This window comes from Astatotilapia calliptera, chromosome 16, assembly GCF_900246225.1.
Source record: "Astatotilapia calliptera chromosome 16, fAstCal1.2, whole genome shotgun sequence".
Classification (NCBI taxonomy): Eukaryota; Metazoa; Chordata; class Actinopteri; order Cichliformes; family Cichlidae; genus Astatotilapia; species Astatotilapia calliptera.
In genome coordinates, this window is record NC_039317.1 from 24,810,011 (window position 1) to 24,835,684 (window position 25,674).

Below are 25,674 nucleotides of genomic sequence, written 5' to 3' on the forward strand. Positions count from 1 at the left end.
TTGATTTCTCCAGTGCCTTCAACACCATTCTTCCCTCGGTTCTAAAGGACAAGCTGGTGAACTCTGGAGTGGACCATCACCTCACTACCTGGATCCTGGACTACCTCACCGACCGACCACAGTATGTGAGGACTCAGGGCTGTGTGTCGGACAGGGTCGTCTGCAGTACGGGGGCCCCACAGGGAACGGTTCTGGCTCCGTTCCTCTTCACCATCTACACTGCAGACTTCTCCCACAATTCCACCCAGTGCTTCCTGCAGAAGTTCTCTGATGACTCTGCAATAGTCGGCCTCATCACTGATGGGGACGACAAGGAGTACAGAGGACTGACTCAAGACTTTGTGGACTGGTGCCAGCTGAACTACCTCCAGATCAATGCCAGTAAAACCAAGGAACTGGTGGTAGACTTCCGCAGGCACAAGCATTCTCCACTGCAACCACTGAACATCCAAGGTATGGACATTGAGGCTGTGGACAGCTACAGGTACCTTGGTGTTCATCTGAACAACAGACTGGACTGGACTCATAACTCAGACGCCCTCTACAGGAAAGGGCAGAGCAGGCTGTACCTGCTGCGGAGACTCAGGTCGTTTGGAGTGGAGGGCCCACTCCTGAAGAAATTCTATGACTCTGTTGTGGCTTCTGCTATCTTTTATGGCGTGGTCTGCTGGGGCGGCAGCATCTCTGCTGGGGACAGGAAGAGACTGAACAGGGTGATCCGAAGGGCCAGCTCTGTTCTAGGATGCCCTCTGGACCCAGTGGAGGTGGTGAGTGACAGGAGAACGGCGGCTAAGCTGTCATCCCTGTTGGACAACGTCTCCCACCCCATGCAGCAGACTGTGACAGCACTGAGCAGCTCCTTCAGTGGGAGACTGCGGCACCCACGGTGTGGGACGGAGAGATTTCGCAGGTCTTTCCTCCCCACTGCTGTCAGACTCCATAATAAAGACTTTAACTGATCAAGCACACACATCCATACATATGCAATAACACCAAGTGCAATAATCCTTTCTGTCATCGTTGTATTTTTACTCAGTTGTATATAGTATTTGTATTTGTATTCTATTTTTATCTTATTGTATATTTATTTTATTTTATTCTACTGTATATAGTATTTTATTTTATTCTATTCTATTCTGTACAGTTGTGTACTGTATTTATTCTTATTGTATTCTAATTTTTGCCTCATAACTTTTGCACTGTCCACTTCCTGCTGTGACAAAACAAATTTCCCACGTGTGGGACTAATAAAGGTTATCTTATCTTATCTTATCTTAAATACCATTTACATAAATGTTGGTGTACATTTATGTAGCTCAATGAAGAAAGGGTAACTGTGGGAAATCAACCATTATGCAGAGATGCTAATCAAAGAGCCTGACGGCAGTGGCACTGTGTGCTCAAATGCTGAGAGCTTCTTCAAGGACATAGCACCAAAAAAAAAACCAAACAAAAAAAACCAACACACATGGCAAGCACAGACAGTGGCTACGGTGGACAGTTTAATTGTTTCTAATACTCAGTTTCTCTTCACTACAAAGAAGATCATCATGGCAAAGACTAAAGGACTAAAGAGAACAAACACAAACAAGAAAAGAAAACACTGGTTGTTATTAGGTAGCACCTAAAGACAGCACCATGCACGGACCATAAAGTAACCAAATTACAGCAGAACAGTTCCCAAATTGGAAAACCAAAAAAAAAAAAAAAAGAGATGAGAAATAGATGCAAGAAGTTGTTTTTCTGATGTCATTAGTTGCATTTTCCTAAACAATTATATTTTTTTCTAAAGGCCTAAAAACTCACTCCTGCAACAGCATTTTTACTCAAATTCAACCCTGAAGCCACTCATTGGGCATGAGACCAATGCCTTTGTTCCCAGTGCACCTCTGCAGCTTGTTGTAGAAACAAATAAACATCCTCAAACTCGCTGTTGTAGAAAACAAGCTTATATCACAGAACCAGTGTGAAGCTGGAAAATGTGGAAGAGACCATATACTGTAAAATGAAAAAGACGTGGCATTTAATAATGAATAAACTCTGAATAAAAAAATAAATATTGAGAGAATAAAATGGGGGCAGGCAGAAACACAGACAATAGAAGTGGTAAAGAGGGCAGATCAGAAATAGAAAGATACAAAAAGGATCTCCAGCAGAGCCGAGGCAGAGCCGGAATAATGTGGAGGAGGAAATCAGAGCAAACCTGCCCTCCACCTTTCCAGAGCATGTGTGAAAGTGATAATCAACGCACTCTGACACAACACGACATCACAGGCCGAATCACACGAGTGTGTCTGAGTGTGCGTGCGTAGCTGTGTGCATTACGTGCATCCGTGCGAATTAATTAACGTCTGTGATTTTAAAAAAAGTCTCTTTGGAGCGATGTTATTAATGCTGCGCTGTTTCCGTTCCATAATTTGTGATCTGTGCAGCGTTCAGGACTCCGAAACGACACGCAGACCTGGAATGACGCGGGTGAAACAAAACGATCTGGTTCACTTGTGCTGAATTTATTCAGGTGGGACCACAACGCAGCACTCACTGCCCATCTGTGGCATTTTTAGGAATTATATAAAGTCATGAGAAATTCATGAGAAATGCAGCAGGGGTGACTTGTTTTTGTACTGATGAGTATCCATTTAGTTTTACGGCTGGAAGTTATGTATTATTACTGGTGTGGCCAACAATTGCTCGCAAACTTGTTGTGCCTTTAATGAAATTAGCCTAAAATTAATATGAATTAGCATGAATTAATTATGCATTGTTTATTACAAGCCCATTTCAGTTTGGGTGAATTAAATTTTTAGATGTCTGCAAACCTTTTTGAATGTGTTTTGATGCACTTATCTGGCAACAAGGGTGGATTAATTATGTATTCTTAACAGCTCATCCAAGAAATTGGTGCTTCATTTTTGGTGAGTGAAAGTCCAAGATTCTATTTATCTGTTACTTCCACGCTATCGTCCAATTATGGACACTTCTGCCTCCAATAAAACAAAAACAAAGTAGCAATGGCTAAAATGCTAATGTTGATGCATCAAAAAGACAACAACACAAACCAAAAAGTGACATCACAGTGGCTACATCCATGTCTGATAGGCTGCAGCACATTTGCTTTGATGCTTTGAGCTGTTCAACAAACTACATGATTGCACCATTTCCAAATAACTCAGTTTTTGTTTTGATTATGTTCTGCAATAAAAATGGCCACATATCAGAAAACACACACTCACCAGTCTTTTTATTAGGTATACCTGTTCAAGTGTTGCAGGAACTGCTGATCTACTGGAATCTTTCCACACAAGCTTCTCTAAGGTTTGCACAAAAAGGCCCAAAACAGAGAAAACATCCAGTGATCATCTGTGGATGAAGATACCTGGTTGATATCGGACAAGGGCCGGACAGCTTAAAGCTATTAAGAAAGCAACAATAACTCAAATAAATGCACTGGTACTGATGTAGTGCTTTTCTGCTCTAACTGAGCACGCTGAGCAACTGAGCACTTTTTACTATAAGCATCATTCATCCAATCACATACACACGATCATAAAAATGCTTTTTCCTATACAGTTTCATCACAGGTTTCAGTATGTTGCCTTCCACATGCAGGCGGAGGGAGCTGGGAAGCTGATCCCCCAGCTTGTAACCACTTGTTATAACCAAAGTATGCAGAAGAGCATCTCTGAATGCACAACACGTAGAATCTTGATGCTACAGCAGCAGAAGACCACAACAGGTCCCACTCCTGTTAGTTAAAAACAGGAAACTGATGCCATTTGCACAAGCTCATCAACACTGGAAAACAGAAGATTTGAAAAACACTGCCTGGTTTGACGGGTCAATAGATGCTCCAACAGTTGGATGGTAATTTCAGAATTTGGCGTAAAACCATATGAGAGCATAGATCCCTGCTTCCTTGTATCAGTGGGTCAGGCTGGTGTTGCACTGGTGTTGGGGATATTGTTTTGGCACATACAACAGAGGCTACCTGAGTATTTTTGCTGACCATGTGCTTCAATGTCATTTTCTGCTTTCTTAAACGTGGTAATAGGTTCACTGTACAAACACCAGCTCCGAATACAGTAGAGCTGTTTCCAGCACCTTGCTAAATCTTAAATCTGAAATGCAACAAAAAAGGTGTACCTAATAAAGTGGGCCTGAGCGTGTATGGCAACACGGTTTTATCTGTGATAGACCAATATTAGCCGATAATATTGGCAAAGCAATCAATCATGTATTATTACTAGTTTTACTGTAACAGCGGTGTAGAGGTGTGGGTAAGCGAGCAGATTCCATTCATGTACCTGCAGCGTGTGTTATGCAATCTTGATTTGTTTGTGTGTCTTCAATAACTTTGTCTTTGTGCCTTTAGGAGGTACAGCAACAAACAACTGCCCAAGGCTCTACAAGAGATCCTGCCATAAAATATGCAGCAGTCAAGCGGTTTAAGACATCCCTGCCACGCCTGGCTCATCCTCAGCGGCAGAAATCTGAGAACAATGAGCGCAGCACCGGATTTATTTGGAAAATTAAAAGCAACAAATCTCTAATGAAATCCACACGGACGGGTGGGTGAGGAGCTTTTTAAGGCAGAATCCGACAAGTTTCTGCGCCGCTGAGTAAAACCCTCCCACATAAAACAAAATTACTTTTCTTTCTCAGACATCTCACACAGAAAGCATTACTAACGTATGGTTTGCGTGACCCGTGCATAGATAATATTTGATGTGGACAACCCCGCGACTGGATATAATTACATTTTTTAAAAAAGCACCAATGTCAGCCAGAGTTTCCAACCAGCTCACGCACACAGCCCTGACAATAATGTGATACTTTTTTATTCATGTGTCAGCGTGCATGATCTCTACAAAAGGCAACCGTTGACTCTAATACACCTCTAAAAAGCCACTGCTGCAGGTCAGCTTGGCCTCTGGATGTTAAATACAGAAATGGGCTGTTAGAGTAAATTGGATTCCTCATTTTAAATGCAGCCATGGAGAGGCTGAAATAAAGCACAGTGCAGGCTCAGATACAAAAAGACAGATTGCAAAAAAAATTGGAGCTGGAGAACAGGGAAAAGAAGAGGGAATTATCAGAAATCATTTTGACATGGAGGCTCTCTCCGTTTCGCTGCTTTGAACACTTTGTCTAAAAGAGCCAGAGAAACTGAAATGCATTTAAAACAACATGCCAAATATAAGCTGGTTGAGAAAAAGAAATCCATTAATATGATGGGCTTTGTAGACAGCAGCATGGGTCATCAAAGTAACAAAACCTCAGCATTTTCTGCATCTAACTTCACAGAAAACATTTCCCTCCAGCATGCATTACTAAAAAAAAAAAAAAAAAAAAAATCTTTCCAGCCTTTCAGCACCCCACTGACAGAGGCGAACATTGTATCTACTGGCGACAGAACATCACATTTTAGCCCCTCTATCATTATTCAGGGTGTCACGTGTCGGCTGTGTGGGAGCGCAGCAGGGGATGGTTGAATAAACCTTTATTTCAAGAAGCAAAACAGAAACGAGAACACACATGGCATTTCTCTAGCCAAACAATTGCTGGCTCACTCTGTCATATTTTCACCTTGGGCAAAACAAAACATGCTTCTCTGAGAAGAATGGGAGCCAGTGATTCACCTTACTGTGACTACAGGGAAAAACAAATGTGAGATCTGCATTTCTGAGAAACCTGCAGGGTGCAAAAAAAAAAAAAAAAGTTTAATTTTAATCCACATATTTTGATTTTCATTCTCTGCAGTAGCTTTTTTATGCACAGAGAGGCACAAACCACCCACCTGTCCTAATGCTCTGGGTAATAGAAACATATTGCTAATATTTCAGTGATGTAAAGCTACAATGGCATACTGCGTCCATGTATCCCCTATATGTAACTGAATCAGATAATTTACAATTAAGTGCTCATATTTATTAGGGTTTTATACAATTTAACCAAACACCAACCTCGGGGGTGAAAAATTCAGTGAACAAGGAAGAGTTTAAAAAACTTGAGGCTGGCTCCAAAAGTGAGTCATGTTAAAAACAGAAGACTGTATATAAAAGATGGATGTTGATTCTGGGTCTAAACAGGAAGCCAATGTTTTTTGCAAGAGTCTATGTGGAAATACAAACCTCATGTCATATGTCCCAAATAAACCCTTTTCAGATTAGAGAACTGGTTAAATTGTGAGTTTAAGCGTTACTGAATATGACTTTATGTTCACAACCTAAACCAAGGAGGTTATGTTTTTGTAGCTTTTTGTGTGCGTGTTATTCAGTTTGTAAACATGATAGCACGAAAAACTTTGTAGGGGTGTAGAGTGGGGTCATGTTAACAATCAACTAAAATCTTCAAGGTCAACTTAATGATTTACTTGGTTGGAAATTGACAACCTGTAAGGCTTGCAAGTTGTGCGAGTTGGTCATGTGGGTAAGGTCAGATGAGCTACTTTTTGGTAGTTTGGTAGTGTTCAGTTCTAAAAACAAAATTGCTATGTCAAACTCAACTCAGCTTTTGGGTTAGCCTTTTGGGGCCTTAATTTTTTCAAATAAATCTGCTGGTTTAATGCCACTTTGTGGGTTAATGTGAGCCCAGGACACTTTCACAAAGATTCTTAATCTCAAGAGTTTGACTTTCTATTTAAAATAACATTTTTACCTTATTAAGGGTTTGAATTATACATTATTAGAGGTTGCTTTGAGTGCCAGGTAGGCGCACAGGACCGGTAGCTTTGCTTCAGTTGAACAGTCATAAAACTAGACCTCTTGATTGGATTTGTGGAGTCATGTTCAAAGAATTTTTAATGCAAATATCTTATGAATTACATCAGAAGACCTCTATGAAAAGACTATCGAGGGAACAGTTCACCCTGATAGGGTTACCGGGGCCCCGCCCTGGAGCCAGGTCCGGGGAGGGTGCCCGAGGGCGAGCGTCTGGTGGCCGGGCCTAAGTCCATGGGGCCCAGCCGGGCACAGCCTGAAAAAGGGACATGGGCCCATCTTCCTGCAGGCCCACCACCCGCAGGAGGCATCGTAGGGTTCGAGTGCAATGTGAGTCGGGCGGCGGCCAGGAACGGAGGCCCTGGCAGGCCGATCCCCGGCTACCAAGACTGGCAATTGGGACATCCAGTTGAGGTGGTTCGGGCATCTGACAAGGATGCCCCCTGGGCGCCTCCTGGGGGAGGTTTTCCAGGCATGTCCCACCGGTAGGAGGCCCCAGGGCAGACCCAGGACACACTAGAAAGATTATATCTCTCAGCTGGCCTGGGAACGCCTTGGTGTTCCCCCGGATAAGCTAGAGGAGGTGGCTAGGGAGAGGGAGGTCTGGGCTTCTCTGCTTGGGCTGCTGCCCCGCGACGCGGCCCCGCATAAGCGGAAGAAAATGGATGGATGGATGGATCTTATGAATTATATTGATTGTTACTATTCTGTGGCCCAGACTGTCTGAGACATGAGTCTGTAGGTTTTTACCTCACACCTATAGTTCTACTGACTCATCTAGTCTGTTTTTCTCTAAGTTTTAAATGGTTTAAAATGCAATTTTTTTATTATTATAATCAACAAAAACATCCAGTTAAGAATTTTAAAAAAAAGGGGACAAGATAAAGGACCGTCCCTCCAAGTATCGTCACATTAAACTAATTTTAAAATCAAATCAGCAGTCAGAAACATCCTCTGCTTGCTCTCATTTACAGATAATGTTATAATGATAATGGCAGATAATGGCTGCATGTTGCCACACACACACACACACACACACACACACACACACACACACACACACACACACACACACACACACACACACACACACACACACACACACACACACACACACACACACACACACACACACCTGGGCTGTGGGTCTGTGTTGTGTCATTTATGTGCAGAAAAGGAGACATGAAAACTGCAATGAGGCAGATTTAATTTATTACCATTATAATCATATTAATTTAATCCATCAACGGAAAATAAGATGAAAAATTGCTTTGAATTGCGAGTTACTGACCACTAACGATCCACAAAGTCATCCCCCATTTCCACAACTCTAACATACACAGTGGGTGCATCCTACTAAACAAGCCTGCAACTGTGAGCAGACAACTTAGCACTCCACCTTCTTCTAAAAACAATATGAGAATTCCTGTTTTTAGAAGGAAAACAGGACTTTTCAAACCAGTGGGTGATATCATGGTGATGACATCCATCTTTTAAATACAGTCTATGGTTTTGGCTATATGACACCATTCCTCTTGGTTACATGTAATTTATATAAACATGTTTTTCACATAAATAATCCAAATGCATTTGTTCTTTAGGCATAATTGCACACGCCATCACCAAGTACACTTAGCTGAAACTGTCCAAACCATTTATATCACAGAGGCTAAAAAAAAAAAACCCCAACAACAACACAGCAAACCCCACCACCACCTCTCTATATAATTCAACAAAGTTGAAAAGAGCACCACAAACCACACTCTTTAATTTAAAAAATTAATTCAGTTAACGCAAATCTACAACACTTTCAACAGAAATATAACACTTTCATCACAGAGGGATTTACTGCAGGACTGATGCATTAGTTTGAACCATTTGTACCTAATAAACTAGGCACTGAGTGCATTTAAATGAGGCGGTGCTTTCACGATTCTGCTTAACTTGCAAGCAATTGAGCAGGCACTAAATATGTTTTTCATTCCTACGCAGTGGGGTGGCATGAGCTTTTAAAATGTATGTGTTGATTGGTAACAATGGATTCTTACGCTCCCGATGTGCAGCTACCAGCCCAAACGTGACCCGAATAAATGAGAGGAGGGAGACAAAGGAGGAAATAAAAGCACAAAGCTGAAAGTGAGGGACTCCAGACACATAAACACAGCAAAACAAATGTCAGCTTGCGAACAAATTACTTCCAACAATACCTGTGACATTATATTTTCAGAGATATGCTCTGCGCTGCGAGAGAGCAGTGCAAAAGGAGAGAGCTGACAGCTTCAACCAGCCCTGACTGCAAGGATGCCCAAGAGGTTTGAGCCCAGTGAAAGCAGGCGGAGGGAGCTGGGAAGCCTCCCCACTGGCTTACCGCAGCCTTGACTCGCCTAACAAAACACAGAAAGACTGCTCCTTGACGTCAGCCAAGGAAACGGCCCAGCCTTTCCACTATTCGTGCACAACTTCTAGCATGGCGAGAGGATGGCTGAAAGCTGGAGATGAATACAAACAATTCATACTGGAAAGCCTGCTGAACGCTTCTGAATGAAGCCAGATATAACCAAGCATCGGCTGTTAGTGTCATCTAACTACAAAGCCATGCTTTTTTTCAAGAGGTATCCAGTCAAGAGATATTCCTCTCTAAAGCCTCAGCAATTCATAAACCACACTGGTGGAATGAACCTATAAAGCTAAGCCACCCGCACTCCTTCAATAAAACACCTACGACAGTCTGCCCGGGATCCAACCAGTAGCCTGCGCGCTTCCAGAACTTTTGAGCGTGATGCTACTGTGCAACAGGGATTTCAAATAACAACACAGGACAATTTCTGCTTTATATTTAGCCTGCTCACAGCCCTCTGAATCGCTGCCCACATTTCCACTTTTGTCTCTCTCGGAGATCTGATATTGTTGTTGTAAACGCATGCTTCCTGTTCGGAACAACAGCCAAGCCAATCAGTATTTATCAGTCAGACTACAGATGGTGACTTTATCAAGCTGTCGCACTCCAACACACAGGGTCACATCTTAAATATGGAGCTGCAGAGTGGGAGGAGGCCCTGGTTTTATAGATGCTCTCATAAGGAATCACAGTAGTAGGCATTTAGAAAACCTAAAGCAACGATCGCCATTACAGACACAGTTTCAAATGCCTTCCTCCGTCCGTTCCTCCAAGAATGACTTGGTTGGTGTGAGCAATGACAAATATTGCCCAGAATCCATCTGCACTCGCACTTAAAATGATTTATGCTCATTTCTAGCTCCATATTTCATCTCTTTAAATGTTCTCTTGATAATTAAAGATACTTCTTATTTTGTGTAGCCCCTCAGTTCACATGTGGCCTAAAATTTAAAACACGTGTTTATAGCTATGCTCCCTTTAAGCCAGCTTTCTTCTGATTGGCTGCCCCTCTCAGACAGAAGGTATGAATAGCAGGTGGTGGAAACCCCTGCGCTCACAGCCAGGCTCCTGTGCCTGAGATGACCATTTTAGGCATGTCCCCCTTTTCTTCATGAAACAGATTCAACAAGGTGCTGGAAACATTCCTCAGAGATTTTGGTCCATGTTGACATGACATGTTGTCGGCTCTATGTCCATGACGTGAATCTCCCTTTATACCACATCCTAAATGTGCTCTATTGGATTGAGATCTGGTGACAGTGGAGACAATCTGACTACCAGTTTGAAATGATTTGAGCTCTGTGACATGCCTGGTTATTCTGCTGGAAGCAGGTGCAATAAAATGATGGACATGAGTCTTTGAGTTTAAACAATGCTCAGTTGGTACCAGAGTACCAAAGTATGCTAAGAAGCTATCCCTCACACAGCACACTACTCATCAGACCAGGAAACATTTTTCCTGTCTTCTGTTGTCCAATTCTGGTGAGTGCATGCAAACAGTAGTCTCAGTTTCTTGTTCCTTGCCCACAGGAGTGGCACCTTGTGCCGTCTTCTGCAATCCATGTAGCCTTCAAATCAGCTCAGAGTAGCCTGGCAACTTCTCCTCTAACCTCTGGCATTAACAATTCATTTTCAACAAGAGAACTGCAGCTCACTGGATATTTTCTCTTTTTCAGACCATTTTGTATAAACTCTAGAGATGGTTGTTTGTAAAATCTCAACAGATCAGGAGTTTCTGCCTGCGTGGCACCAACCACCACCCTGTGCCATGTTCAAAGTCACTGAAATCACCTTTGCCAGCTGCTTTTCTTCCTGGGTTATCTTTCTCAACAGAAAGTTCTCAGCATTGTGATGACGCACTACAACAAATTACACAGTGACATAACATCTCATCAACAACGAAACACAGACACATTCAAGATAAGCTCCTTAAAATATAACAAACCAGATACACCGCAACTGCTTCCTTTGCTTCAAGCTCTTCCCAGTGTTTAGCAAACTTTGTGACATACTTGATATCATTTCAGCATAAATAAATCTATTACTAAAGCACACAGACTTTAGAAATACGTTCATTTGTGGTCTGAAGCCTTCACAGCTTGATACAGTACTGTTCTTTGAACTAAAGGAAACACACCATCTTTACGGTATAACAAAGTTTGTTAACCTTCAGGGAAATCACTGTCCAGGCAGGAAACACTGTGAATCCATTTCACCTGGTTTGATTGTTTTGCAGGCGGTGGCCACAGACTATAGCTTTCTCCTTTTTCCTCCAGACTGATTTTTCTGTCGTTTTGCTTTTCATTACTGCTGGTAGCCTGAGATGATATCTGCAGCCTATTGAGGCTGCACAGCTACTCCAGCTCCTTCAAAAACACAAACACTCCCATATGTGCCGACATAAGGTTTTCTCTGTACCCCAGTTTCAAAGAGTGTGGTACCATGAGACAACAGGAGACAGGCTGTAATATGAGGAGAGAGCTGAACAGGACCATAGAAGGGCATCAACCCAGCAGCACGTTTGGCATCTGCTCCTTTGTGTGAGAAGGAGCAGGAGGAACACTGTCAGAACCCGAAGACACGACCTCCAGGGGGCTACACATGTGCATGTTTGTGACCAAACTGTCAGAAACAGACTCCATGGAGATAGCACGAGGGCCCTACGTCCTCAAGTTGGGACCTGTGCCCACAGCCCAGCGCCTGTGCAGCTTGACTGACAGTCACCAGAACTGGCAGGGCTGCCACCGGCACTCATGTCTGTCACGTGTATTAAATGTCCTCCTGCAGCCTGTCTGGTAGAATGATTATATCTGTATGAACTGAAATATTACTTTTTATAAAACGTAAGTGGAATCTTTGTAAGGATAATATTAAACACTAAAAGACATTGACACATTGTTACAATGTCTCTACAAACAAAGCTATGTGTTTTCGTAGCACCGTAATTGACTTTTGTGTTTAGGGGGACTATTATTTGTTTGGACATTGCCTAAAAACAGACTTCTGGGCTCTGCAGGGGCTGTGGTGGAGTGCTGCATCAGTTGATCTGGCTCCTAAAAAAAAAAAAATCACTTTAACCGAAAAAAAAAAAAAAAAAAAAAAAAAAAAAGGAACCGAAACCAACTAAGAGTTTGGGATGAGCTGGCGTGAGTGAAACACAGCTAATAAGTCCTCAGCATATGTGAGAACTCCTTCATGGCTGTTGTAAAGCTTTCCAGGTGATGACCTGGTTGGTTTATGGCAATATTTATTCGTCGTTCTGATGGTCACTGTAGTGGCTATGTTAATTTATTAAAGTTCTCTCTTTCTCTTATATGTAATATAACCACACTGCTGACCGACAAGTGCCTGTTTTTACGCGTTGTCATTAGCAACAGCGACGGTAACACCTTCGCGTGTCCGCTTGTTTATGTTCCACATAAACCTTTCACAATAAAGCTCAAGATCCTGTTGAGACTTTTCAAAATAAACTGAATCACGTGAAAGAGCAGATTATTTACGGATGAGAAGTAAAAAAGAGCCGCCAGGTGCTAAAAAATAAACCTTAGACTCAAACGTTAGAACAGGCTTTTCCCCGCAGCACACCGTGTAATAAATACAAAGAAAACGGCGGCCGTTACAACTTATGTCTAAAAATGTATAGTTTCATGCATCGGTTAAAACACTCGACTCCGGGTAAAGGACGCGCAGCTGGAAACACTTCACACAAGTCGAGCTGCCCGAGATTCACAGAAAAGGTTACATTTTTGTGATTTATATCGTTATCGGGACGATAGAATTCTTATATCGGGATATGAGATTTTGGTCATATCGCACAGCCCTACTGACTTCCACATATTTTTAATGGTGCCTTCAAGTGTCAGGAGACAGCAGGAAACCACAAGAAGAGCAGCATCTGCAAAGCTCTGCATTGACTTCCTCACTCGTCAGCAGTGCAGGGTTTGGACTCAAAGATCAATAGTTACCTTCAGAGCTACACATCTTCTTGACTTTGGGCTACCTGCACTTTTCTGTATCTAATCAAGTGATCAGATATTTTCTAACTTTTTAAAACAAGAGGAGTCAACTCTAGTTTCATAAACAAATGCAGGTAAAGGACTGTTGTATGCAGGTGTGAGCTTATTAGAAGTTAACTTTATCAGTTTTAGGAGCATTAAAGCATAGATTAGCATTAAAATGTTTTTACAAGAAAATTTATTCAAACACACTAACGGGGTTCAGAATTGCACGATTACACCGCACAAGAGCGGTAGAGTCAATCCTACAAAATAAAATATCTATTCAGAAAAGACATTTTATTATTAATAGTCTCAACAGACTGTAAAGCGAACCAGAACATACAAGAAGGAAAAGGGACTACACACCCGAGTGTTTCAACAAGTGTGCAAAGTTATAAAAGAACTCAAAGTGAATCCTGTAGCTGTGTAAACACTGATAATAAGAGGACAGACTGTTCTGTGGTTTTCAATAGTTTCAAAGAACTCAAGGACTGCAAAGTCGGAGTGAAAGCTTCACACAGACTCTACTGTAGCAGAGCAGCACATTACATCTGGCTTTTCTTTTCTCTTCTGCACGCTACTGTGGCAGCTAAGCCTGTTGCTTAGCAACCTCTTAATCAATACCTGGTTCTTTTTGCCGGAACAAAGCAGAACAACGAGAGGGGAAATAATGGAGGAACATTTAGCTAGCAGCCTTACAGGACAAAAGGCATGTCAGGCACCATTTGTGCTCGTATCAATCATGAATGGTCACAATTAAAAACCTTTTACAATTGTTGGATCAGTGCATACTTGTATAGCAGAGGTGGAGGAATGCATTATACAGAGTCTGAAATGTTTGGATTATATGGATTAGACACTGCGTGGTTGGCTAAATTACATATTTCCTTACAAGCAGAGATGGATCAAGCAGGCCCAGCCAACTCTGGGACGTTAAATGGAAGAAACGCTTTTGCGTCACAATGTAATTTGCATATCACTGCCACACAGTTTTATATAGCGTTATTCCAATTCTTCAACTGAATAACACCTTTTTTTTAGGTTTTTAGATAGATGTTTGTCAGTGATAAATAGTCACTTCAGTCACAACTGGAAATCAAGTTTAGAGTTAGTGTGTCATGAACTGAGCCGGACCACATACAGCAGGTGTGAGGGTTCCCAGTTTGAAGACTGGAGTTTGATTTTTGGCCATCGTCATGCGTTAATAATGATAATATATCACAGAGATGATCCCTAAAGGGAGCAGTCAGACATCGAAACTATTGAAAACTAAACAAATGATCAAATCAACCAAATCAACCAACCAAATAAAATAAACTCGATTGCAAATAGTAAGTACACTTGAATCACAAGATTTTAAGGGAATAAATTGTTATTAAATTAAGACTAGTAATAATGCCGCTTCTGATATTTTCTCACTCTAAAAGGTATCATTTTAGTATTTAGTTTCTTAAAATCTTGCAATTTCAACATCCTGTACTTCTGCTTTGTCATACATATCTACACTGTCCAGTCCTCATGCATGTATAGTAACCAGTTAGTCCATAATTTATCCCAATCTCCACTCTGCACAAATGCACATACAAATATACATATAAATATGCTATACTTGTTATTTTCTGTTTGTCTATTCTACTGAGTACAATGAGGGTAAGGAAAAAGTTCATGTCCCTTGATGTGTAAATATACAAAGCTGAGTCTGATCAAAGACTTTTCTATATAAGGATCTATAGCTGATGACATTCTGTGGATAATAATACCAGCACGTGTAGGTCTGACAGTAATCCAGCTGTGCAGTAAGACTGATTATGACCAAAGAAAAAAAAAACATGATATGTATTTATTAAACAAAATTACTCTCAGTGGATTCATTAAAGAGATGAAACATAGCTTTGTAATTGAGCATATTTCCTTAAACCTTAATTACAACTCAAATTAAAAATAAATAATAAAATGTGAACTGAAGTCACCATGCGACAGTCTGGTAGAAAGAGAATTTGAAAGCAAAGCAAATGAAAAGGATGCGCTCAAAGACAAAACAGGAAAACTTTTTCAAAACAAAGCACAACAGTCAGTTTCTCTCGATTTATTAATGTTTGGAAGCCAAAACTGTAACTGAAAATAAAATTCAGTTACAATTCACTTTAGTAGTGATGACTAGAACTGCAGCCATGATATAATTAATGACATCGTCTCTGCCTTTAAGTTAGTTCAGACCAACTGTACTTAAAAAAGGTCAATTTATAAACATGCGACATCTACAATGACTGCAAACATTGATTAAATTGAGTTTAACTAGGATTCAAACCCACTGCGATCTCTAAAAGGAGTCAAGAGAAGGTAATATAGTGGAAATTTAAATGCCAATGGCTGATTATATAATTTCCCAAATGTATCACACAGAAAATCCATTATTTCAAAATATAGCCTGAACCTGCTTTGGCCGAGGTGTCAAGAATCTGTTAACATTTGAGTAGGTGAGGCAAAAAGTGTGAGAGCGAGAGTGCAAGTGCAGATCAAACCCGTGCAGGCGTGCGTGCGTGCGCAGGTACGGTTACGGCTGGAAAGCTGCTGTGTAATTGTACGTGTGCGCTTCGGAGTGCGAGACTGTGGGGAAGCGAGTGGGAGACCGGTGTCATACAGTACACCTTTCCTGTGGGCGAGTGGGGGTGGAGCTGAGCGCCGGTCAGGTAAATAGAGACTACACACCACCGCATCTCAGAGGACATTATCCTACGTCTTGTTTCCAGTGCACTCTGGCAGTCAGGCCAGCCATCTGGAGCACCAACACCTTCTAGAAAAAAATGAAGAGGTTTAAACGCCTCCTGTGCCGTTTCCACATTCACAAACATAAGATTATAATCCTGGTGATCCTCTGACACCTGTGCCCACCCACTGCTGCTTCTGCTGCTGCAGACTAACGCAATAATGTTTCTCTCTTTAAAAAATAAAAAAAATTATTAAAAAAAATTACAACTCTAAACTTCTGCTGAAAATTTTCACTTCAGCACGTATTAAAGTGTTTCTGTTTCTGGTTTTAATAAAGGACTGAACAAACAGAAAAAAGCCTTGAAAAAGAGAAACTGAAATATCCATTATCACATGTAGGAGGTATTAACATGCACATGCAAGTGTGGGTGCATCTAAAGTGCGTGAAGGCGGTGATAGAATAAACCTCGATAAGGACAACGCTTTATTTTAATTTTCATTACAGTTTGGTAATAGTTTTCTGAGACAGAGATGGCTGATAACGTCGATATTAATTATTATTCTGTGATTTGGGGATAGTGCAAATATTCATAAACACAATTAGGTCCAAAAGGTTTTGAACCATGACAATTTTTCGCAATTTTGCCTCTGTGCACAACCACAGTGGATTTTAAATATTACAGATGTGACTGAGTAGAGACTTTCAGCTTTATTTAAAGGATTTCAACAAAAGTATGGCATTAACTGTTTAAGAAAGAGTTTTTCTTTTTATACAGAGTCATTATTTTCAGATGCTCTAAAGTCATTGGACAACTGACAGGCAGTTTTATGGCCAAGTGAGGCTTGGTACCTCATTTCTTTTTTAAGCTTAAAAAAACATCTGGGGTTGATTCTAAATATTAAACTTGCATTTTGTAGCTGTTTGCTGGCAACTCTCAATACGAGGTTCAAAGAGATGCTAATGCAAGTGAAGGAAGCTATCTCCAAGCTGAAAAACCAAAAATAAACCAATGACCTAATAAACTAGAGACAGAGGAATGACTTTAGGAGTGTCCAAATAAACAACCAGGTGCATTCTTAAAAGGACTGAGTGCAATTGCCAGCTCCGCAGCACAGAAACACCTAAAAGATCCCAGAATGTGAATAATTTAGTCAAATGCTGCAAAACTGTTCGAACAGATAAAAAAAACAAAAACATATACTACATGTTTGTTACTCGATCTCAACCTAATACAGCATGTCTTTCAGTTACTAAAGAGAAAAGGCACGGTACAGCATTTCAAAGGAGGTTCTAGACTTCAGGCAAAAATGACTGCAAGTATTAAAAAACAAACAAACCTTTTGTAAAAATTGCTTTCAAGCTGCTAGAAATGGAGGACTATCTGTCAAAATGCTGCCAAACAGTTAATGCATCACTTTATTTAAACTCCTTGAATTAAAGCTAAAAGTCTGCACTTCAGTCGCATTTTTATTGTTCGATTTAAAATCCACAGCGACGGTGCACAGAGGCAAAACTACAAAAGCTGCATCACCGTCAGTCTAATGGCCTAAACTATTATCTCTTTACCAAAATTGAATTTTCTTTCCTACACGGGCACACAGGATCCCATTAAAACATTTAAAAGGGTTGCATAATACTCTCAAATGCTGGAGGACATATTTGTTTTTTGGAAACATGAGTTGTGGAGGATTTGGGAATTGATTCGTTTCTGTGAACTGGAAAATAAATATTGAAAGTGAAATTTTCCTATATTGAAAGAAAGACTGGTTCAGATTTAAAACAACAGGGATTTACTTTAATTAACTTTTTTTTAATACTTTGGCTAAAAAAATGAAGTCAACGTGCAGTAAAAAAAAAACAAATAAAGTTTTGGCTTGAACCTGTTTAAAGTTTTAAAGTGTCCATCATTAGTGGCAATGCTACTTTGATATCTAGATCCTCACATTTCTACATGCTATAGCTGTAGACTCACACCAGGGGGCAGTGTTAAAGTCTTTTGGAACAACTTGTCTGAGGGCTACTAACATTTGCATCTGTGCTGTAATTGGTCCTCTAGCTTAATGAGTGTTAAAAACAATTTTAAAAAATCCACTTTCCAGAGTTCTCATGTAAACTTTCTTGATCTTTAATGGTTTTTCTTCACTTCTTTCTCTTCGTGGTGAACTATAAACTGAAATAAACTTATCACCTTTCTGTCCCCGCGCAGCACCAACGGCTGCTGTTGCCAACAGACTGCACACAAGCATGTCTGTGTTGGTTGTTATTCAGGCCTTTACCCTACACAGACAGACATAAATATAGTATCACAAATAACTTGACTCGTGGACTGGATTTCCCAATGGTGCTTGTGGTGTTGAAGCCTATTAATTAAAGTATAAATTAGTATCAACCAATATAAACACATGAGCTCATGTCTGGCTTACGTGGGAGCCATTCTTATAACTGAACCGCTCGTGTAGTAAATTTACTCTATGAACACTGCCTTCCTTTTCAGCAAACTATACACGACCAACATGTCTGCAAATTTGACACGGTGAATGTGTTGGTACTAATGGTTTGGCTACACCGCCATCTTCATGTCAGCTCCAGCTCTTAAAATCTATTGTTACTGACACCCATGTATAGAAGCTGCAGGGCTGAGTCACTATTTGCAAGTCAGTCACACAAAGCAGGAGCACTGCTTTGGTTTCTCTGTGACACAGTCCAACATCAGCTCATTCTGGAGTCATTCCACCTCAGATTATTGTGGTCTTTCTGCTCGACCATCCAAATCAGGGATGTCAAATATCGTGGGCCACATACAGCCCATTCTGATCTTAGGCAGGCCGGACGAGTAAATCTCATCATTGCCCAGATTGTCCTGTAATTATAAAACAAAAGTTTAAAGGCTACTATATAGTTTTTGTTAATTCACATGGTATTCACCCTTTTTTCTCTCTCTCTTTTGACACTGTGGACCACTTGTAAAAACTGAATTTTTTAATGACATAAATAGTTGAAAAAGCTACTTATTACATTATTCTGTTGAATGACCATGTGGTAAGTCTTTATCCATGGAAAGAGTTATAAAACTTCTGAAAATAAGTCCAAATATTGTGCCATTCTATACATGGCTGCTTCCCCTGAGCCTGGTTCTGCTGGAGGTTTCTTCCTGTTGAAAGGGAGTTTTTCTTTCCCACTGTAGCTAGAGAGGGCCATCTAATTGTTAGGGTTTTCTCTGTATTACTGTAGGATTGTTACCCTACAATAATACAGGCTCCTAATCGCAGTATGTGAACACGGCAAGTAGACCTTGCAAGGCTACTCACATGAAATGAGTTACTAATTCTTTTTTCATTACGCTTAATGGTTTTTATTTATTTATTTGTACATATGACAACTGTTATATATGTGCGTTTTAATGCCTCTTAGTACATTTTAATCTTAACCTGAATTATTAGACTCCTCCAGGGGAATATGCTTGTCTATAAAGTGGATCTCAAGGTTAAATTCAATATATTTTCTTCAATTTTGTGATTAAGAAAGTACGCTGTGTGTTTTATAAATAAAGCTGTAAACCATTCAGAAATTGTCCTTTTTTTATTAGTGTGCACTCAAATATGCAACTCTGTATTTTATCTAGTCAATACTCAGATATTTTTTAGGTATCTGTCCCCTGGTTCATTTTTATGGTGAGAAAAGCCAGTAAAAGTTTCAGGCTTTCACCCATAATATTTTTTTGTTATATTTATGTTCAGGTATCACTTCAGGTTTCAAAGTCCAAAAGAAAAGGGTCAGGAGCTGCAGTAACCCTACATTAAAGTAACCAAGCATTAAAACTTTGTTTTTCCAATTAGTGTTCTGAAAATATCTTCAAAGATTAAGTTAAAATTTACTTGCGGTGAGGTGTTTCTGTTCTGTTTCTTTGCTGTAGAATGTAATATTAAAAAAAAAAAAAAAAAAAAAAAAAAAAAAAGCTTTATCTGTCGTGTTGCTGGGGAAAAAAAAACCCCACAAAAAAAAAAAAAAATGTTCTTTTTCTCTCCAAACTGCCCACGAAATGTATTCACTGCTCCATTCGGATTCACACCTTCCACTCTGGACAGACTTCTGGTCTCCAGTCAAAACTAATCTGGTAACGCCCGGGGAGCGCTCGAAATACACCACCACCCAAATGCGTGCCCCCTTATCGGGGTTTAAAAAACAAAACAAAACAAAAAAAAAAAGCACCACCACCACCACAAACAGTTATTTCGTTGTTACTGAGCACCGGCACCCTGGGAGCTGCAGAATTGCTCTTGACATTTTGCTGATTTGAGCACCCCACCCCCTGCCATTTATTTACCTTTTCACTAAATGGAAGTTTTCACTGAACTGAGAAAAAAAATTTTTATTCCACGTCAGGGAGCTTTTCTTTCCATTTTCTAATAATTTAACTTTCAGTTATTCCCCTTTGTATTGCCTAGAAATGTTAATTAAAATCCAGTTCATTGTTCTTTACTTTTGATTCACTCGACTTGTTCAAGTGTTAAAATAAAGTTATCCCTTTAAAATTAACACTCTAATCTATTGTAATTCATGGTTCACACACTCCCAGACACCAAACCATACAGTTGCAGCTATTTTTAAGCCCTTGGTCTGATGCAAATCCCGACAAATCCCTTTGGCTCAGACGGGGTATGACACATCGTGCCTGGCAGCGAACGTCCTCCACAAATCAGAAGCCGCTCTCCGAGTATCCTCATGAATTTTACAGTGCAATCAGTGCAGAATATATCAAAAACAGCTTTCCATCAGTGCAAGTAAACCTAAGAGACTCGAAGGCTACTTAAATGTCACATCCTGAGTAGATTCCCAGCTTTTCTTCCCCCTTATATTAGTCGTCAACATGGCAGCTCAAAGACTTTTCTCTTTCTATTCTCCGATCGATCAATACTTTACAATTAGAGGAACCAGAAAATGGCTTTTATGGTTGCTTTGACTGGAACTCATTCCACAGCATTAGCATAATATATTGCAAGTGTGCAAGGAAGCTACTCTAATGCTGATGCCTGCCTTGGATCTAAACCACATTTTTCCTGTTTTTCTGATTATACAACAACTTCTCTTTTCTTAATCAGACAACGCTACCTCAGAAAACGACTCTGCGCCCCATTGACCTTGAAAATTGAGCTTTCTAAACATTTTAACAGAGTAAAAAAAAAAAATTGTATTTTAAACTTCTCCTAACCATAACATAGTTGTTTTTGTAACTAAACCTAATTTAAGCTGTTGTCACACATGAACTCCAGATAACAGATAAAATCAAGTCTGCACAGAGGTGGTCTCACTTTAGCTGAGGTTTAGATGAAGCTGCTGTCTGGGTACAGCTCACAGGAGGCAGTGCGCACGATGCCTACTTGCTTGCTGTGAATTCTCCATACGCATTACATTCTCGCCTAACTCTGCAAAGCCAGGCTCTGGTGAAGACCCAAAGTGGTCCTGACGTGCAAATTGTTCCCCTGACCTGATTTGAAGTGAAAGACTAATCGATCTCTCAAGCAACTGATTCCCTTCAGGATCCCTGGAGCCAAGTCTTTCTGTTTTACTGGGCAAAGTAAATGACTAGAGGTCTTTGAGCCTCAACAATCTCAATCTATTCTCCAACTTTAAATGCATAAGAAGCACAGCTCGCTGGCTTGTGGCCGGGTGTGGTATATGAAAAGCACAGTGGGACGCTTTTTGTAAGAAGAACTGGAGGGCAGGATGAACTAGCCCCAGGAAAAGTGTGGATACAGACAGTGGGACGGTGACCATGGAAGCTGGAACCAGCTAATGAGTGCGTAATAACTCACCAGCCAAGTCAATTCTGCTTGTGAGTAGCAGCCAATAAAAAGAAAGCTACCTGAAAAACAAGGGTCTCCTTAAAACAAGAGCTAAAACAGGACTGCACCAAGGCCTTGTATAACATTGTTAAATCTGAAAACTGTGAATTATGCAAAGCACTTTAATAGAATCCAAGAATAAAAATACAGAGCTGGAAATGGCCTTAGTGGGTCTCATTTAAAAGAAGTCTAACGGCCCCAGAGTCAATCTCCTGGTCAAAATTAAGACGCGTTTGTTCCACCTCTGCTGCACCTCTCTCTTAATAACCTCTTAAAAGTGGAAAGACACTTGTAGGCTGATTCAGGAATCCTTATGTGCACTGTTACGAACACTGCAAACAAAAAAGCATCACGATTGTTTAGTTGTTGCTCTGAATATGCAGGAAGGATTCGGTCGTATTGAAAGCAAAACCAAAAAAAGTTTCTTTAATTATTAAATAAAACAGAACTTTTATATTTTCTCCCTCTTATATCAAAGCCGATCTTTCTCGACTTTATTATGCACCACCCTGCAGGAATCACATGCACTGTCTATCTATTTCAGTTTGAACCCTCGAGCCAGCTACCAAACATGATCCAGATGGCTTCATGATCCGGCACGAAAGCAGCACGGAGACGAGGGCTGGAACAGCTGGTTTAGACTGACCTGTGTTACTGTGGCTGAAGACTGCCATGGTCTGTCCACCCACTGGGTGCATTGTGAAGGGATGATCCTTTGGGACCTCCAGTGATGCATCGTTCTCCCCCACAGCATCCAAGGCTATCAGCTCGTCACTGAGGCTGAAACATACCTGAGAAACAAAGCTGGAGGTCAAACACGATGCACTGAAATCATATCGATCCATCAGAGGGAGGTGGGTCAGAGCAGCAGCAGACAGTGATGGGATGTAATATAGAAGAAAGAAAGAGTAAAATTACACAAAGCTAGCTGTGATATAATCTTGATTTTAAATATAGAATATATAGGTGGGACTGCGGATATTTGGACAGTGACACGATTTTAATCATTCCAGCTCTGTAGGCCATCACAGCAGATAAAAAACAATCGAGTTTCAGCTCAAATGACGGGCAGACTCTCAACAACAATATTGCATTAACTTTTAAAGTCATTTTAAACACAATATTTTACACGTTGGTAATAAAACCTTTATTTTTAATACTTTGTTGACAAACCTTTTGCAGGCGATAAATACCTGAAGCCTGAAACACTTGACACCAACAAGAAAACTGTTTTCAACTTTGTGATATTTTTTAATTTTTCTTATACAAGGTGTAATTCCTAAAACCCTCAAATTAAACCAGAGTCTGCACTTTAAGTCATTAATTCACAAGATAAGTGCAAATATTTGGTACACAAGTTAAATATTAAAAATGATACCCATGTCCAAAAATATGAAACTAACTTGATTTAGTATGAAGGTGTGTATATCATTAGAAACAAGCCATTCCTGCTGATCTAAAAAAACAGGAAGAAAACAGGCGGAAAGGCCTTTAAAGGTCATCTCATTGTAGTTAAAAACCAGCGTGTTTTATTCAAACATTTAACCAACAAACCAAATCATCCAAAGCTGACTCACCTCTGTTTTGCCTTGCTTCCTGTCGGAATTGTGAGAAAACAGAATAATTTAACATTTCATTAATCTCAATAAGTCAATAATTACAATTTTCCCACAGCTACAGCCAAGATTCAGTTTATGATGATGATGATATAAACATTCAAAAACTGCCATTTTTGTTAAAAAAATACTTTTTAAAACAGCTGCTGAACAATCAGCTAATCACTGCAGCACTAACACTAAAAACTAATATGGACACATCCACACTGAGGTACCTACTTTCCAATGGCAATCTTTCCAACTTCTCCCTTTTCTGCAGCTTTGTCCCACTGCTGAGATAAATACTTGGGAACCTGGAGAGAAATGCACCAGTTTAAAGGCATCATAAGAAGAGTGCGTTCATGTTTGGGGGAGTTGCTCTTCTGGCTGTTGCGTTTACCTGAATTTTAGTTGACCAATTTATATGCTGATATTTTTCCTACTGACTGAGATCTATAGGTGGTAGGTATAGGGAAATAAAATGAATTAAAATAATCTGCTGTCACTTTGTTTTTGTCCTGGTTAAATGCAATAACACACCCGATGTGCATCTTTAGGGTGAACTATGCATTGGCGGTCATAGCATGGTTGAAGGACGTTTCTCCCATTGCTGCTGTTTTAAATACAGATATCGATAGATGATCAAATGGCTAGTTTAGTCCCCTTATCAAAGGGCTCTAATCATAAGTATCACATGCACTGGGAGCTAGCACCATTAGCTGCCGCCTTGAAGTTGGAAAACAACACAGTTTCTGATGTAATCCCAGAGGTATGAGTCCAAGATACCTGACGAAAAGCTGAAACCACTTCTTGAGTATAACATCATTATCGTTACATTTTCTATACTTATTTTTATGAATGTTTTCATCTTAAACTTTCTGGACTGAGGGAGAAAATGTCTTTGATGTGTTATTTGGGATTAAGATTCATTTACAGAAAACAGATGTTTTATTTTATTACTGGAAATTTGCAGTCATTTAAATTTTTATTTTATATTCAGATGATCTGTGAGAGAAGTGCTCACCCGTTAAGGAATTAAACAATGAATAACCAAGGGAATAAGTCACAAAGCCATCCTCTAATTTATTTTGAATATCAAGCATATGCATTCCTTTTCTCTTTATTTTCTTCTCAAGTCACAATTATTTGTACTTCTTGTATTGCAAGAAATATTTATTAGACTTAGATATTGATAAAGGACAGCTTAAAATCTTGCTCCGATTCTTCCAAGTGGGCTAATCTTTTCCCTCCCCATTACTACGATACCACGTGAATGCACAAAGTCAATGCTTCAGTTGTTTTTTCTCTTGGTCACAAACACACAAACATATTCCGCTTAAACACCTAGCGTAAAACAATAAGTACGAGCACTTCTTAAAAAACAAAACACAACAACAAAAAACGTTTTTCCAAGTTCATGTGAAGTTACCCGCACCCGGAAGCTCGTTTTTCCGATTATTCTCACGCCACATGAATGCGCAATAAAAGTTCTGTAGCTTCAATCCTTCGATCAAGTCGACACCTTTAAGTAAGGTGAATTATTTTAAAAAAAAATCACTTTTCAAAGAAGTGCCTGTGTGTTACCAATAAACTGATAACACCTGTGAACGTCTGTGAAGATGAAATGACGGCGTGATTTGATCATTTTCAGGTAAACAAACCTTCACAAGCCACACGCCTTTACTTTGTTTGACTCCAGTCAGGTCAACCTCCATTTTCTCTGACATCGTTTTAAACAGTAATGCGAGAATTGGCTAAATAAACGAGTACAAACAGGGACGCCTGGTGACCGTTCAATTTACTCAGGAGTATCCAATTAGGCAGGGAGGCTTCAAAATAAGACTTCCTGTTCTATCTTTCAAAATAAAACGGATTTTTATGATTAAAAAAAAAATACTTGCACAGAAATGTTAAGTCTTGGCTTTATTATGTAAAATAGCCTGAGGCTGATTATACCTCGCTTCTTATCCTTTCATGGAGAAAAGAAAACCACTTTATTTTCCTCCATTATCTGCAGGTTCACACATAGATTAAAAAAAAAGTTTCTCTTAATACTCTTAATTTTTATTATGTAACGTCCTCATGCGTGACCATTTCTGTGGACAGATTTTCAGCTCTCAATATTTTGATTAATGTGGGACTGTTTGCTCTTTAAAGACTTCATTTATCACGGATCTGCTGGGGGAGAAGTAATGACATGACGGGGACAAATGCCACAGGCTTCTGTGATTTTATGAGCTACAGGCTGCCTATTAAAATTACATGACATCCCATGACCAAGACAGTGATTAAGGGTTGTGATCTTAAGCCTTCTCCATCCAAGTCTTAGACTATTTCTTCTAAAATAAGCCTTCAGTATGTGCATATTTAGATTAGATTGAAAAGTAAAGAAGGTAAAATGTTAAAAGGAA

General features: G+C 40.0%; 1 protein-coding gene across 1 annotated transcript in view; it reads right to left on the reverse strand.

The window, feature by feature from the left end:
• LOC113007797 (general transcription factor IIF subunit 2-like) overlaps window positions 1–25,104 on the reverse strand; it is a 64,405-nt gene extending 39,301 nt beyond the window's left edge. The window contains exons 1-4 of the mRNA XM_026144740.1: window positions 24,925–25,104; window positions 23,504–23,577; window positions 23,246–23,264; window positions 22,315–22,459 (exon numbers count right to left, since the gene is read on the reverse strand). Coding sequence (XP_026000525.1) covers window positions 22,315–22,459; window positions 23,246–23,264; window positions 23,504–23,577; window positions 24,925–24,990 — 304 coding nt within the window. The 5' untranslated portion in view covers window positions 24,991–25,104. The remainder of the gene's footprint in view (window positions 1–22,314; window positions 22,460–23,245; window positions 23,265–23,503; window positions 23,578–24,924) is intronic.
• Between the last annotated feature and the right edge of the window lie 570 nt (window positions 25,105–25,674).